This window comes from Thamnophis sirtalis, unplaced genomic scaffold (assembly GCF_051295495.1).
Source record: "Thamnophis sirtalis isolate CommonGarterSnake01/CBP01778 unplaced genomic scaffold, rThaSir2_p1.2 scaffold_1, whole genome shotgun sequence".
In the NCBI taxonomy this organism is placed as follows: domain Eukaryota; kingdom Metazoa; phylum Chordata; class Lepidosauria; order Squamata; family Natricidae; genus Thamnophis; species Thamnophis sirtalis.
Window position 1 is genome coordinate 153,466,817 of NW_028261381.1, and position 15,473 is coordinate 153,482,289.

Genomic DNA, 15,473 nt, shown 5'->3' on the forward strand with positions numbered 1-15,473 from the left:
TGACGTCACTCGGAAGCGAAGCGCGGGAAAGCTCGAAGGACGGCGGGTGAGTGAGGGCGGCGGGGTGGCGTAGCTTTGCCGGTGAGGGGCTGCTGTGAGCCGCTCTTTGGGGCTGTGCTTGGGGAACGAGCGTCCTCCCTCCGCACCCGGTACCTATTCCCACGCGCGTCCTTAGGACCCGGTGAGGGACGGTCCTCCCGCCGTTTCTCGGGTGACCTCAACGGGGAAGGGAATAAAGCGTGTTCTATTAGCTGTGGGCAGCCTTTCCCTCTCTTGGTGCATTTGACGACAAGTCCCATCATCCTAATCCAGCATGGTTTCAGAGAGGTCATGAAGTGCACTTGAAAGGGCATCTGGTTGAAAAAGTTTGAAATAAAATATAACCTTTAGGATTGCTGATCCTGAAATTGCAACCCTAATGATCGTATAATTGATACAATTCTGGATTGCATGACCCCCATCAGTAAAAGAAGCTTATAGTGGACTGTAGGAGGAATAGATCAGACATCCAGCCCTTGCTCATCAGTGGAGACCAAGCGGAGCAAGTGGCCAGTTTTAAGTTTCTGGGTGTTATCATAAAAGAGGACCTGACCTGTGGCACTCATATTGCAGCACTGGTCAAAAGGGCCCAGCAGAGATTATACCACCTGAGACTTCTCAGGAAACAAGAACTGAATGAAAAACTCCTGGTGATCTTCTACTGCTGCACCATAGGAAGTATTTTAACTTACTGCATCTGTGTAGGGTTTGCCAATTGCACAGTGGCAGATAGGACAGCACTCCAGAGGGTCAACGTCATTGCCCAGAGAGGATCATTGGTTGCCCTCTCCTCTCTTTGGAAGACCTTTATAGCTCCCGCTGCCTTAGGAAAGTTCAAAACATTCTTAAAGATCCATCTCATCCTGGGCACCTTTTTTTTTTTAACTATTACCATCCGGCAGACAGTACAGGACAATAAAAACAAGGACAAATAGGCTGAAAAACAACTGCTATCCCAGGGCAGAACCCATTTTAAATTCTATGGTATAGTGCAATATCGGGTTTTCAATTTCAATTATATAGAAAGTAAAGAATCTGTTTTTTTTATTTTTATAGTAATGTACACTGAAGATGGCATTTAATTTCATTGTCCCATGTCCAATGACAATAAAGTAAACTAAACTAATCTAAAAAAGGATCCTATAGATCATTCTTCGCTAGGAGAGGCCTGCATTATATTTTGTAGTTATTTTATTTCATTTATTTTTATTTATTTATTTGTGTTCTATTGCTGCTAGATTCAGAGTTTTTATTGAAGGAGAAAATGTCCTCACAAAAACCAATGAGATATGGACATACGGAAGGCCAGACAGATGTCTGTTTCAATGACACTGGAAGGTGAGTGATTGAAACTTATCTATGCTTATCTAGTGATTTAATTCAGAAATATACAAATATTTTTGAAATGTGTTTCTGACCGAATAATAAGCAGCAAAGGAATTAAGAGAAACTAGTGTTGGAATCATGACAACACATTATAAAGTTTATTAGTCTCTTTTCAAAGTGATTAATTTTAACACCCCTCCCACCCCACCATGTAAGTCATGCCAAAGTTATTAGTCAATATACTAATTAAAATAAATAACCAAAATAATTCAATATATATATAGATTGTTAGCAATGGCATCTGGGACCCTAATTGCTGTCACTAAGCAATATGGTTGTAAAGTGTGGCATTGTGTGATCACACTGCTTAGGGATGTGATTCCAGTACTCTCAGTTGTCATCCTTAAATGAATCATTGTGGGTTTGCATATATATAATTACCGTAGCTAGGTTTGCACATTGTGGTAAGTCATAAACTGGTTTAGAAATCAGATTGATCAGATTCCCTTAAGACAGGAAGACAAAAGCAAGGAAAACAGTAGGAGTTTAATATGTATATGTATACCTGAGATTAATTAACCTGGGGAATTACTTAGGAAACATCAATCCTATAAATGCCATTGCTTGAGACCAGCATCTTTGCTTGTATCATTATTTATTCTTTAAAGATTATTTAAAGAAAAAAATACCTTTGGATAATGTATCTTTTGTTACAATAGATTTTAATGAGATCTGAATATGTGTGTGTATGAAATAGTTATGCATATTATTACTGTATCCCTGTATTTTTATTTTGTTTCTTTAGTTGTATTGTAACTTGCGGCAGTGATGGAGATGTAAGATTTTGGGAAAGCCTGGATGATGATGATCCAAAGTCCATTAATGTAGGCGAAAAAGCCTACTCATTTGCTCTCAAGGTACTCCTGAAACAAAACAAAATCCAAACAAAACACATGTTTATATGAAGGGTGAACCAAGCCATTGAAGAGACTTGTATATAATGGTGAACTAATCCTATTTTTCATGTAAAAAGTTGCTTTCTTTATTTTAGAGGGGTTTTGAATTCCGAATATAGCATTTTTAATTCAGAAGGGTTATTTTGAAACTGAAATACTTCCAAAATGATCAAAACGATAAATATCACCTGGCTCAGATTGAAAATCATTGCATCTAAAACTTGGGAGGTAATTTAGTGTTAATTTTCAATTTCTCGTAGGTATATGATTCTGGTCTTGAGTTCATAAAAACAGGTTATTAAATTGGGTTTGAAAACAAGTCAAGCTGTTCATCTAAGAACAGAATTATCACATTCACAGATTTTTGTAAACTCTTATAAAATGAAATAAATTCTCCATCCCTTTCTATTTTTCTGATCCCATGTACCTCAAATGCTTAATTGTGGGGATTCCATAGAATAGATAAATTTATTTATTCATTGAATGGAATTTAATTACTTTATTTGTGTTACCACCTACATTTTATTGTGAAGTGATAATAGAAACGTCTGCATTTTTAAAAAAAATATTAAGCTTCTTGCTCAAATGCAAAAAGTCAAATGTATACAAATTACAGTTTTCCCCTGAATTATTCTGTATCTCTAAGCTTTAAGTTTGGCTTTCTGTTGGTGTCTAGATCAAAATTCCTAAGAGAATTTGCGTACATTATTCAGTATTGGATGAAGTCTGCCCCCTGGTGAATATGGCATGACAAAGCAAATCTAATGCTTTCTATAAGACATCCAAGTTTTATATCACAAGTGGAAACTGCATTTTCTTTTTTGTCCTGTTGATATGGGTTGAATGTTTTGAAGTTATCATCTGTTACTGTAGACATAGGGAAATTTAACAGATGTTGCATCAGCTTTAAACCTCTGCAAAACCTAAAGCTTCTATTTCCACCCTTAAAATAAACCCCCAAATTAAAATGTATTGACCCCACATCCTTTGGAAGACTCAGTCCCAAAGACTAAGTCAAATTTAAAGTCTGGTTATTTTTGTATGTTTATGTATGATTAATGTGCTACATATTTATCTAATTGCTTTTAATATTATGAATGCAATCAGTCTTCTATTTTTTTCCTTCACCACAGTTTTGCAGTTTTCTCCCAAGACTTTGTTCACTATTGAGCTTGCTCAGTAGTTATAGTCCTAGTTTTTCAAATATGAGTATGGAGTCAGTTCTTTCTTGCCATTCATCCACATATTTTCAGAATACACTGTTTTCATGTTTGTTCCTTAACTTTATATTTGCATACACATACATGAATCATTATAATTTGTAAACCAAACCATCAATCTTGGTCATCCTGGTTTTTTAAAAAACCCATTAAAAAGGATGTTTAAAAAGAAAAAATTAAATTAAACCACCAAAATTTCTGAAATATTCTATAATAGGCAAAATATCTGACTTTTGAAACTTTTTTGATTTTGTGAAGAACATGTGATATTGGGCGAAATCATACATGCCTGCACTGCAAAGTGGTAGCTGATTCTTGTTTTAAAACATAATCTTAAGTAAATATGTGAGCCTTAATAATATCTACTGGGTACCTGGGTACCTGAGAGACCGCCTCCTGCCGATTACCTCTCTCAGACCAATTAGATCGCACAGATTAGGTCTCCTCCGGATTCCATCTGCCAGCCAATGTCGGCTGGCGACTCCCCGGGGGAGAGCCTTCTCTGTTGCAGCTCCGGCCCTCTGGAACGAGCTCCCTGTTGAGATCCGGACACCCCCCCCCCCCCGAAGTTGTGAGCCGCCCTGAGTCCCCTCAGGGAAAAGGGCGGCATACAAATAAAGTGAAAAACTGAAACTGAAACCTTACTACCCTCCCGGCCTTCCGCAAAGCCACCAAGTCCTGGCTGTTCCAGCAGGCTGGGGGGGGGGGGGGCTGAGAAGCATTTACCTCCACGGAAATTGTGAATGTTGGTTTTGTTTTTAATATGTTGTCTTTGTCTCGTTTTCCCCCTTTCCCTTGTCTTTTGTGAGCCGCCCGGAGTCCTTCGGGAGTGGGCGGCATACAAGACAAATAAATAAATAAATCTACTGATTCTGCACCTCAAATATTGTCCTATAGTTTTCAGCTTTGGAGCTGTGTATAGAAAATAATTGGCTAAACTTGAGAATAGCATTTTTAGGTAAAAATAATAGACTAAGGCAGTAGTTAAATACAAGGTTTAGCTTGGCAGAGATCTCTCCAGTCTGCATGAATATCCTGAGACAGAAATGAGATTGGATTTCTTATTTTTATCTCAATGCATGTACGTACATATAAGTCCACCTACAGTTGCTTGGTGTAATCAGTGTCTTTAATATTTGAAAAAAGCAGTTGGAGAGAAATCACTGGAGCCCCCCCCCCCCCGAACTTTCCTTTTGTACCTGTCAAATTACATGAAATATTATTCTGTCCAAGGCAATGAAGGATAGACTAGTCTATAATCCCAATACTGCTTTATTTGTAGAATGGGAGATTGATTACTGCAGTATCTAACAACACTGTCCAAATCCATACGTTCCCAGAAGGTCTTCCAGATGGTATCTTGACCCGTTTTACCACAAATGCAAACCATGTTGTTTTCAATGCTGATGGGAGCAAAGTAGCTGTTGGATCTAGGTAAATATATTTGGGAGTTGAAAAGAAAGTACCCAAACAGTTTCAGCTATGGATTACTTTTCCTTGGGAAAGAAGTATTCTTTTAACTAAAACATAAGCATTCTGTGCAAACAACTTTGTATGTTCTGCTCATTGATCTTCTGGGACAGAATTTAACTCATACTTCCTATAGATGCTCTCCTCCAGATGTGTGATTTTACATTTTCCACTTTATAAGTCAAGAACTCAGCGGCAGACCAGAACAATGGAATTTGCAGCCCAACAATATCTGGAAGCTTTAGGACAGAGAGGTTGCCTCAGATTTTTAACATTTTATAGAGACATATCAGCAGTTTACACTAGTCATCTGTTTTGTGGGATGTGAAAAGCTGTCTTGCTCATAAGGAATTATTTTTGCACTCTTACTGTGATTTGTAGTTACCTGAATATGTAAAAGGGAATTTTGATGTTGAATATTTCACATAAGCAAGACAATAGTATGGGAGATTAATAAGTTTCAGAAAGTTGGTTTTAAACTGCCACAGCCATTCTCTTTAGTTCTTGCTGTTATAAATGGGTTGTATGGTTTTATTTATGGAAATTGTTTCAGGGTTAGTTCAGGTTTTTTGATTTCTTATGAATAAAGTGTGTTTGTGATAGAATTTTCTTTAAGTAATTGTTTATTTTAATCAATGATTAACATGGTTTAATTTTAAAATTAAACCTGTTTGATGTAATGGTTAAGGGATCAGACTAGCAATCGGGAGAGTGAATTTTGTTTCCACTTTCGGCACGAAGCCACTTTGGTGACCCTTAGCCCATCACTTTCTCTCAGCCCTGGGAAACAAACAGTGGCAAATCACACCTGAAAAACCTTGCCAAGAAAACTGCAGGATCTAGTCAGCCAGTTGCCAGAAGTTAAAAATGATTCAAAGGCAGACACACCAAAAAATTTAGAATAAATAATGTGCGAGATTTTACTTCTACAGAGTGCTTTGCTAAAACATATATGTATGTGTGTGTCCCTAGGTGTGCCCAAGAATGACTCTAAAAAGGTAGTTAAAATACTGTTTAGAATGGTGGTACAGTGCCTGTGTATTCAATTTAAAAATACTCTTGTTTTTTTTTTTTTATTATAACGATCTCTAGTGATTTTCTGGTGAAAATAGTGGATGTAACTGACAACAGCCAACAAAAGACATTTCGAGGACATGATGCACCTGTTCTGAGTGTGTCATTAGATCCAACTGATACCTATCTGGTATGTCCTATAGACTTTCTTTTAATTGATTTTTAATAACATATTCTATAATTCTATGATTTTGCATTGTCGTATTTCTCCAACGCAACATTCCATTTACAGATTCTGTTGCAAGAATTTGCGCATACCAATTTATTAACTTACGCCTTATGAGTTAATCTCATATTTACTTAATGAAAGGAACTTATTTATTTATTTGTCTTTGTTAAGGCTATGCCCAAAAAAGATTAAATAATAAATCAAAGTAGTATCAGGTCAAAATCAAATTTGTGGATGATATGTGAACCTGTATGGATGAATACATTTCTGTAGAATTATACTGTTAAAAGTGATGTAACAATTATCTTTTACCTAAGAAATATTAATATAGATTTGAAGGGGTTGTGGTTCATACTTAGATGGAGATATTATTGTACCAAGGTATCATTTGTATCTTGTATAAATAAAAATACTGTCAGACACAAAACAAAAGTGACACATCTTCCAAGCTGATTTCTTTATTGTTTTCACACTTATAGACAAAACCTTGGCAGACTTAGGAATGCTATTTGCATCTACAGCAGAATTCCCCAACCTTTCTAGCTTGGCAGACTGATGGGGGAGGGGGGTGAAGCGTGAGAGGGGTTGGTTCCGTGCGAGCGGCAGGCAAACGCACATGCACAGCTCCATTTGCAGGAGCAACAGACACTCGCTCCTGCCACTCGCACAATGGGTGTGTGCGCGGGCACCCACGCCCACCACTTCCATGGCCCATTTCCGAATGACTCAAGGCCCGGTAGTGGGCCACAACCTGAGGGTTGGGGACCCCTGATCTATAGTATACTCTGTGAACCATTAGGGACAGCTGTCTTAGGGCTGAGTTGCCACTTGCTTCTCTGGAATGCACCCCTCACGCTCTTGGGGATTCACTTTTTTAAAATATATTTCATCACAAATACATAGATAGCAGAAATAGGTGAAAAGGTATATTTGTTGGACTACGTGATTGCTTAAAAGTACCCAGTTTTTAGAGTTTTTACTACCAGCATTTACAATATGTTGTATTTACTTACTGTATTCCTTTTCTAGAATAGAATAATAAAGGTTCTTGAATACCTGTTTCAGATTTCACCCAGCTGCTTTCTATAGATAAGGAAATCCCAGTCAGGTGAATTAATTAATAAATAGTAATTTATGTATTAAAATTACATCCTGCCTTTCCTTTCGGCTTAAAGCATTCTCCAGAGTGGGATGTTTCAGGAAAAGTATGTCAGCAAAGATGTGGTTTCTTATAGTGACATAATACTGAACTCTGCCATTTTAAATGTAAATACTAAGCCATAAGTAATGCCAGGTGCTATTATCTTTAAAAATATTCCTTTTTCAGGCATCGGCTAGCTGTGATGGATCTGTCAGAGTGTGGAAAATTTCAGAACAGGTAAATAATACTTTCTGTTTCCCATTTTAAATCTTGATCCTAATGCAAGATTGGAATATCCATGTGGAACTAAACTTGCAGACTATAATTCTTTTAGCAATTTGGAATAAACCTTTTTGGATTCAATGAGGCTTGGAACACAAATATTAACATATATAGTGAGTTAAATACTACATTTAGGAATGTTTTGTCTTGAAAATAGATTGTGATAGTCCAGCTCTTTTTACGGAAAATGCATGTTGTTACTTGGCTTGTCAGTGGAGAACACTTAATAATTTAAGAAACCCCAGGATATAGAAAGAAAATCATAATGTGAGAAGCAGTAATTAATTTTGTTATTTACATTGGAAGAGGAACTCCTTTTAAAGCAAGTGACTGAAAATCAGGGCTGTCACACCTGAATTAGATTGATAAACTTATTAAAACTATCTAAGGACTTTTGTGTCTGGATGGTCCTAAATCTCTAATGTTCCAGGAATGGCAGAGTAAGTATTCTATGCTAAAAAAAATAAAAAATAAATATGGCTGCTGATAAGGATGACCCTACACCTACTTCTTACAACTTGCAAAGTATTTTATATTTCAGAAAGGTTTATATCAAACTAATTAATGACCGTTATCTTATTTTACTTCCAGAATTGTGAAATAAGCTGGCCGCTGCTGCAAAAATGTAATGATGTGATAAATGCAAAATCTCTATGTAGACTGGCCTGGCAACCGAAAATAGGAAAGGTAATAAGTCGCCTGTCTATTGTTGTTTTAGTGTATGTGCATGCCTGGGTGCACACAGGCATGCAGAAAGGTCTGCAAGAAACGGTACTGATGAAACATGTCATAATTTGGGTGACACTTCTGTTTTATATGGAAGCTTCTGTGGGCTTCTATGCAAACATGCTGATTTACATAGGTGGGTAGATGGCAACACCAAATTATTGGTTTCCTTGCTTGTGAAAGCTATCTGCAGAGTAGCAAAAAAAAGTGAAAAGACACTGGAAGTCCAGGTTACCCATTGCCTCAATTCCTCTTTGCTGCTTTTCAAGAATCAAGGAAAATAATAATGGGAGAAACTATGGGGAGGAAAGATGCCCTTCCTGTTCTTTATGCCAAGAAATCTCAAGATCCTGAAAGTTGCAGGCTTTCTTGCCCATTTTCTGAGAACTTTGTTCACTTGCAGGAAGCGTTGTGAGAAGAGAGAAAAACTAGCAGTAGTGGAGGGAGGAGTTAGAAGGAAAATTCAATTCATTTTTGAAAAAGTCATAAAGAACAGAAGAACAAGAAATATTCACCTGGATAAAGCAAGCGGAAACAAAAAATATATCAGAGGAGATGAGAGTTGTATCTAATAATGAATATCTCAGGAATGACACTATGAAGCTAATAGCAGCATTTCCCTGCAAAGCCCATTGTATTTAGGCTGCATTTAGAAAAGTGTTTCAGCAGTCCGTTCTGGAAAAGAAGTGAGCATGCAGAGGAGCCCAAGGCAAACGTGTCTGCATATCACGGTTGCCCTGGATTGTGAGGATTGAGGGAAAGCGAAGTCTTAATAATTTTGGTGAAAATCCCAAAATTTCTCATCTAGGCTAACTGTAGTCATATCGGTGGTTGAACTAGAATGGGCTAGATGATTCTCATTAAAGTAGGCTTGATAAATTAAGTTGCTGATGCTTGGTATGTTATATCATGCAGTTGTTTGGTTGAAATAGGACATTTATTAGAACTTTTAAAATCCTGCTCTATTCTAACTCAGTGTGACATCTGTGATTGCTTGACATTTATTATCTCTTGAGATTTGGTATGTCTAATGAAGAACTAGGAAGGATATGATAGCACTGTTCCAATATTTAAGGGGCTCCTGCAAAAACAAGACCATCAAACTGTTTTCCAAAGCACCAGTAGGCAAGACAAGAAACAATAGTTGGAAACTAACTAAGGAGAGAAGCAAACTAGAACTAAGGAGAAATTTCCTAACAGTGAGAGCAATCCATCAATGGAACAGCTTGCCTTCAGAGGTTGTGGGTGCTCCTTCACTGAAGCCTTTCAAAATGGACAACCATTTGTCTGAAATGATGTAGGGTCTCTTGCTCGAGCAGGGGGTTGGACTAGAAGACTTCCAAAGTCCCTTCTAACTCTATTTTATATTTCTAGGTGGTTCAAATGTGTTCCATAGTTTCTTGAGTTGAAACCAAGATATTTAACTATTTATTTATTTATAAAATGTATTGGACATGTCCGATATCTATGTTCACAAATCACACTAACCTAAAAACCAGTCCCATTATAGCTTACCCAGATGTGTGCAGAGCACGTCTTTAGTTTGAATGAGTTTGTTTTGTAAACAAAACCAGGATAGAACTTATTTAAAATAGCATTTAAAAACCAGGTCCATCTTAATAACACTTTTTTCTCCCTAAATAGCTACTAGCCATTCCAGTAGAAAAAACAATCAAACTATATAGAAGAGAAACATGGGCTCATGAGCTGGACCTATCAGATAATTTTATCACACAGGTTGGTATCCTTTTAGGTAGCTGCTTTTTAATCTGCTCTTGTCCTAAGTAATGTTTGCTTGGTATCAGGGAAGAGAAAACCATATTTTCTCAAGCTGATTGATTGATTGTTAGTGAATCAGTCTGTTTGCGAAAGAGTTTGGTGCCAAATGGGAAATCTGTTTGATATTTGGCGTATGTATGTATGTATGTATGTATGTATGTATGTATGTATGTATGTATGTATGTCAGAGTAAAAGCAGAGACCTATGATCAATAGTAGTAATCAGAGGTTAAACGTCCTTTGTTTTATGAGCTGTGTAAAATATTGCAATAGCAACAGTTGTTCTGCCTGTTATAGAAGCGTGCTTTCCTCCTAACATTGACTGTGTATATTTATAAATAGGTGATTATTAGGGAGCTACCAGATCTAAGATCCAAAGCCCAATTGGGCAGATCACTAAGAAGCTGGTATGCCTGCCCTCCTTGGCCAGCTAAATCTCAGTTATACATGCCAGGTCTGCATGTTCATTAGCTGTTTGTGAATGAGCACAATCTTATTATACATGATTTGAAGGTTTACCAACAATAAACCCAAGGTCACCAACAGTCTAATGACCAGAATCCAGGATTAGGTCAATAAGATGGAAGTGGAGATTGACTCCATATTATTGATTTCCTTTAATCTAGAACAGTCCACATGGCACCCATTAGCATATCTGTCCTGGCCTATTATAACCAGCATTGTGCTTGCTTTCATCTCCTGCTAGTCCCCACATCCTGCTGCTTACAATCTCACCCATAGTTCACAATCATACCACCATCTATACTAAAACTCAATAATAGTGTTAAGACTTTGAGTTCTTCCTCTAGCACTTGCTAACTTCCTTTATTAGAACATCCCACCCCCTCACTAACTTCAGACTATCACTTGCACATCTTTACAGCTGCCAACTCTGTTTTTGGCAAAGACTATCCAGAGGCTGGCAAACTACTTCAACACACCTATCCTTACCAAAGAGCAATGCCAAAAACAGGTTCTCTTTTATTCAGTCTTGGCTGTCCAAGACTGAATGAAAAATTAAATAAATTTACTAGGCTTCTGGCTGAGTGGAAAAAAGAAGTCCCTGCTTGCCTACTCATCCAATTCTAATTTCAAAGTTTCATATGGATACAGACAGTAAAAACAAACAAACAATTATCTCCCTCTATTATCCACATATCCAAATAGAACTTACCTTTTGACATGGCTGAAATCAGACAATTCAGCCCATGTTTTACTATGGTTAAATGATAGGCTTCCAAGCTGGCCTCCACTGGCTCAGTATGCTGAGGCTCCTATCTCACCGCCATTAGTAGTTTCAGGAGTGGGCTGTCCAGGCTATAGGATGGACTCTGTGGCTTCCAGTTTGGATCCTGCACATGGTTCTTGGCTTTCAGTCCCCTCTAGTGTCCAGCATCCCTAAACTAATTTTCCTAAGACTCCAGGCTGCCACAGCTGGTTGCTTCTTGCTTCTGCACAATCCTGTGACTAACTTGTGTTGAGCAATCCAAACTCTCATCATAGCTCAACCCACTATGATGCACTGCTACAATGAATTTCTGGGATGTGGGCACCAACACAACTCTGCCATTGCTAGAGGTTTTCTGTCCAGATATAAGTTTGTTGCCTTGACTTTTTCAGTCCCTTCCCTTCATCTCTCTGTCTTCCTCCAAAACATGATACTAACAAATTAATAACAACAAAAGACCCCTAAAACATATTTCACACACTGCTCAAAGGATGGATACATCAAACACAATCTTAGTCAAAGCCACAGAAGTTATAATAAAAGACTTATTTTCTTTCTTTTTTTCATGTTAGCCATTAAATGTTGTGGCCTGGTCTCCATGTGGACAATATTTGGCAGCTGGAAGTATCGGTGGCTATATGGTCATTTGGAAAGTGGAAACCCAAGAATGCCTGGAAAGGTACCAGATGGTTTCAGTATCTCTTACAAAGATGGGTTTTTGCAAAGAGAAAGAAAACTGATGGGAGCTACTAATGTATGACATAAAAGGTTTGGATAACCTACACCATAAAATCAAAACTGGCAAATTTTGAGACTTTCTGCATTCACATGGCTTGATCAAGTAGGATAAAGTTAATTGTTTGGTTTTGGTTTAGCATGATGTACGAATAAGATCATAAGGCCTGAGTAGCTGCTTAGCAAACGTTTTCCTGTCAGAATGATTTCAGATGCATCTTTTATTATTACCTTTTTTAGGGTGAAACATGAAAAAGGTTACACTGTCTGTGGTCTGGCATGGCATCCCAAAGGTGGCCAGCTTGCTTATACAGATACAGAAGGCAATCTTGGACTACTTGAAAATGTCTGTGATGTAGAAAGGAAGAAATCAATCCACAAGGTAATGTAAACTGGAAGTTTCCTTGGGTTTATTTTAAAATTAACCTCGTGATTATGAACCTAATCATATGAATCTGACATTTATTGACTGGAAGGTAATTTCCTTTTTAGAAATGTTTGCTCATTTGGTATACATATATTTATTAACTGTTACATCCTGACTTCAGGCACCTAATTCTTCTATCAAAAGCTACGATGATCTTTTTGATGAGGATGACAAAGAGGACTTTCTGAATAGGGATTTCAATGAGGATGACTGGGGCACTAAGGCAGCAACAAATGATGAAGATGAAGATGACTTTAAGATGGCATCGGGACGTCCCAGAAACCGAGGCGCAATAATAGAAGATGATGAGAACTCTCTAGGTTAGAATTTCCCAAAGTAGGAGTTTTGGAGCAGAAGGTGGGGCTGAATGTTGGAGCAACTATAAATCTATAATCATCAAAAAAAGAAAACACATTATATTCATATTATCTCCTCTAGTTGAATGCTATTGCTACATTAGTTGCCACCTCTTGCGAACCATGAATATAAATCTATGATAATGTAATGTTGTCAGTTTGGCTGCCAGCATTATGAAGATGCTATAAAATGTCTTGATATGATCTATCTGCCTTTTGTAGATACTGGATTGCTGAAAGCTAATTCTGCCCTTGATAAGGAGGAAGGAGAGGATGATTTGGACAATTTCCCAGTTCAACCATTGCTATCTGACCAGAGGCCGGTCTACAATGGGCCATTGCCAACTCCTCGGCAAAAGCCATTCCAGTCTGGTTCTACCCCAGCACATCTCACTCACCGCTTCATGGTTAATTTCAGGTTTTAAATTGCTTCATTAGCCAATCTTTTAAACAATAAGATTATTAATATTTTTAATAACTTGTAAGAACAGCCCAGAACTGATAGGAATAAGGCAGCATATGCATTTAAATAAAGTAATAAAAACAGCAGTTGTAATAATGATGATGATGATGAAGAAGAAGAAGAAGCTTCTAAATAGTCTACATAAGCAGTTTTATGTAGTACAAAACTGAATGGCTATTAACATGTGGGTGGTGTTGGGATCACCTTCAAACTGTTAAGCTTTATCAGCCTAAATTGATAAAGGGCTGCAATTGTCACAAAAAACTTCAAAAGCAAGTTCATTTCATCATACCTATAACTATGTACTGGTAGTAACTAACTATTATAAGTATAGTTATTGACTATAAGCTCCTATAAAAACAGGATAAGTATCATCAATTGGTCCCCATAACATTTCTGACTGTACTTTTTGTGCAGTCTAGTTTTAAAGCTTTGAATAAAGTAAAGTGAAAAACCCCTTTCAAAAATAGAGGTAGGTGTCTTTGAATTTCTGACTATGACTAAAATAATATAAATTTATTCATAAGTAGGAAGAAAAGAGAAATGTATTTTAAGTATATTTAGATAAGGTTAGGGTTAGAATCTATTGCTGCTGCTTCCAGAGAGAATGGCAATTTGTTTCAGAAGTTAGGAATTTAGTTTATCTCTCAGATGTTGATGCTGTGTTTTGCTACTTGCCTATTCTGAGTTTACTTCAATGGCAAATTCATGTTGCAATTAATATAATGCATCCATCTTGGTTTATAGTCCTCCACTGATGGTACTGTCATCCCTCATTCCCTCCATCTCAAACTTCACTTACTGATTGAACATATCCAGAGATTATGAATGAGCTGTGTGTTATCATATGGCATGTGTATATGACACACATACACATACATACGTACATACATACATACATACAGTATGTATGTATATACATATGGCAGATCTAAAGTCAACCTTGCAGAAATATTTCTATCTTCTTAACAAGCCTTAATGTCCCCCTTATAGATGTGGAACTCTCTGGGTATTATTCGCTGCTATAATGATGAACAAGACAATGCTATTGATGTCGAATTCCATGATACCGCCATACATCATGCAATGCATTTGCCAAATAATTTGAATCACACAATGGCAGACCTTTCCAGTGAAGCTATTTTATTGGCCTGTGAGAGCACAGAGGAACTAGCAAGGTAAAAAAACCAAAACTTAATTGTGAATTGTAGCCAATAAAACTAACATTTGTATTCCATGAACTCACAAAGGAGTGAGAGTAATGAGGATGGGATCAGTGCACTTTAGAGCACTGTTCTGTTCTATTTGCTTCATGTTTTCCTTTTTTTAAAAATCACACGGAGAATGAAGAAAAAGTGAAACTGATAACTGCAGATCTCCAAATTGGAGCTACTTAATATTAATTCAAAAGCATCAGTGTAATCAACAAGCATTTTGTTTTATAATGCTCAAAAATGCAAAGCCAGAGGTGTGTATCTGGACATCCCCATATTCATATTTTACTTACATTCATTTCCCTCTTTCATCTTTAGCAAGCTACATTGCATCCATTTCAACTCCTGGGATGCTAATAAGGAATGGACTGTTGATATGCTGCAGGATGAAGACATTGAAGCTGTTTGTTTGGGGCAGGGCTGGGCTGCATGCGCCACCAGTTCTCTTCTGCTTCGTGTGTTCACCATTGGCGGACTTCAGAAAGAGATTTTCAGTTTCCCTGGACCTGTGGTGTCGATGGCAGGACATGGAGAGCAGCTGCTGGTGGTCTTTCATAAAGGTGCTTACTGTATTATTCATTTTGTTGTTTAGTTGTTTAAAATGTTGATTATTCAAATATCTTTCAGGTGTCCTTGTACAATTGGGGAAGGAATGTGGCTGGTGGAAGCACAGTGTTTTCCAAGACCAGGAATTTCCAAAAATGTTGACCATAGAAGAAGTTTGATGTTCAAATGAGCACTTCAAACATTTGGTCATTCTACATAATTCCCTCTTTAATTTTTTTAAAGACCATGCCATTATAGCTTTGAATTTATTAAGTCACCCCATTTCCGCATAGAATTGAAATTTTAAACCCATGGCGAAGCT

General features: G+C 37.3%; 1 protein-coding gene across 1 annotated transcript in view; it reads left to right on the forward strand.

Annotated features, from left to right (window-relative positions):
* The first annotated feature begins 1,282 nt into the window (after positions 1-1,282).
* The window catches only part of WDHD1 (WD repeat and HMG-box DNA binding protein 1), a 31,870-nt gene continuing 17,679 nt past the window's right edge, over positions 1,283-15,473 (forward strand). Inside the window, exons 1-13 of the mRNA XM_014054762.2 lie at positions 1,283-1,377; positions 2,171-2,282; positions 4,824-4,975; positions 6,104-6,215; positions 7,582-7,632; positions 8,269-8,364; positions 10,048-10,140; positions 11,983-12,089; positions 12,386-12,527; positions 12,694-12,892; positions 13,151-13,335; positions 14,385-14,569; positions 14,924-15,165. Coding sequence (XP_013910237.2) covers positions 1,304-1,377; positions 2,171-2,282; positions 4,824-4,975; positions 6,104-6,215; positions 7,582-7,632; positions 8,269-8,364; positions 10,048-10,140; positions 11,983-12,089; positions 12,386-12,527; positions 12,694-12,892; positions 13,151-13,335; positions 14,385-14,569; positions 14,924-15,165 — 1,750 coding nt within the window. The 5' untranslated portion in view covers positions 1,283-1,303. The remainder of the gene's footprint in view (positions 1,378-2,170; positions 2,283-4,823; positions 4,976-6,103; positions 6,216-7,581; positions 7,633-8,268; positions 8,365-10,047; positions 10,141-11,982; positions 12,090-12,385; positions 12,528-12,693; positions 12,893-13,150; positions 13,336-14,384; positions 14,570-14,923; positions 15,166-15,473) is intronic.